General features: G+C 66.4%; 1 protein-coding gene across 1 annotated transcript in view; it reads right to left on the bottom strand.

Moving 5' to 3' along the window:
* LOC104404640 (semaphorin-6B-like) overlaps positions 1-348 on the bottom strand; it is a gene marked incomplete at both ends in the record, with an annotated part of 3,708 nt that extends 3,360 nt beyond the window's left edge. Inside the window, 2 exons of the mRNA XM_010013114.1 lie at positions 1-26; positions 308-348. The exon at positions 1-26 is cut by the window's left edge and continues 1 nt beyond it. Coding sequence (XP_010011416.1) covers positions 1-26; positions 308-348 — 67 coding nt within the window. The remainder of the gene's footprint in view (positions 27-307) is intronic.
* Positions 349-351: the final 3 nt, after the last annotated feature.

Here is a 351-nt window from a genome sequence, read left to right as displayed (position 1 = left end):
CGAGGCTGACGCGGTAGATGTTGTCCCTGGGGAGGGGGACACGGGTGTCACCACCCTGCTCTGATGCTGGGGGCACCCTGGAGATGTGCCCCCCGAGAGGCACGCTGGGGGGTGCAGGATTTGGGGTGCTGGGGTGGGCAATGAGCGTCACCAGGGCATGGACAGCCCCAGCAGAGCCCCCCAGGGTGCCCATGGCAGATACGGGAATGCGCCAAGGCCCCATTTTGGGTCCCTCCCCAGCAAAGAGGTTTGGGTGGGTGCTGGGTGCCCCCCCGTGGGGGGAGGCTTTGGGGTGCTGTGGTCAGACCTGTCCCCGATGAAGAGGGTCCTGTTGACCTTGAGGATGCGCTG

Source organism: Nestor notabilis, unplaced genomic scaffold, assembly GCF_000696875.1.
Source record: "Nestor notabilis isolate BGI_N333 unplaced genomic scaffold, ASM69687v1 scaffold24724, whole genome shotgun sequence".
In the NCBI taxonomy this organism is placed as follows: Eukaryota; Metazoa; Chordata; class Aves; order Psittaciformes; family Psittacidae; genus Nestor; species Nestor notabilis.
The sequence above is the reverse complement of the archived record's forward strand: the minus strand, read 5'-3'. Positions and strand labels throughout refer to the sequence as shown.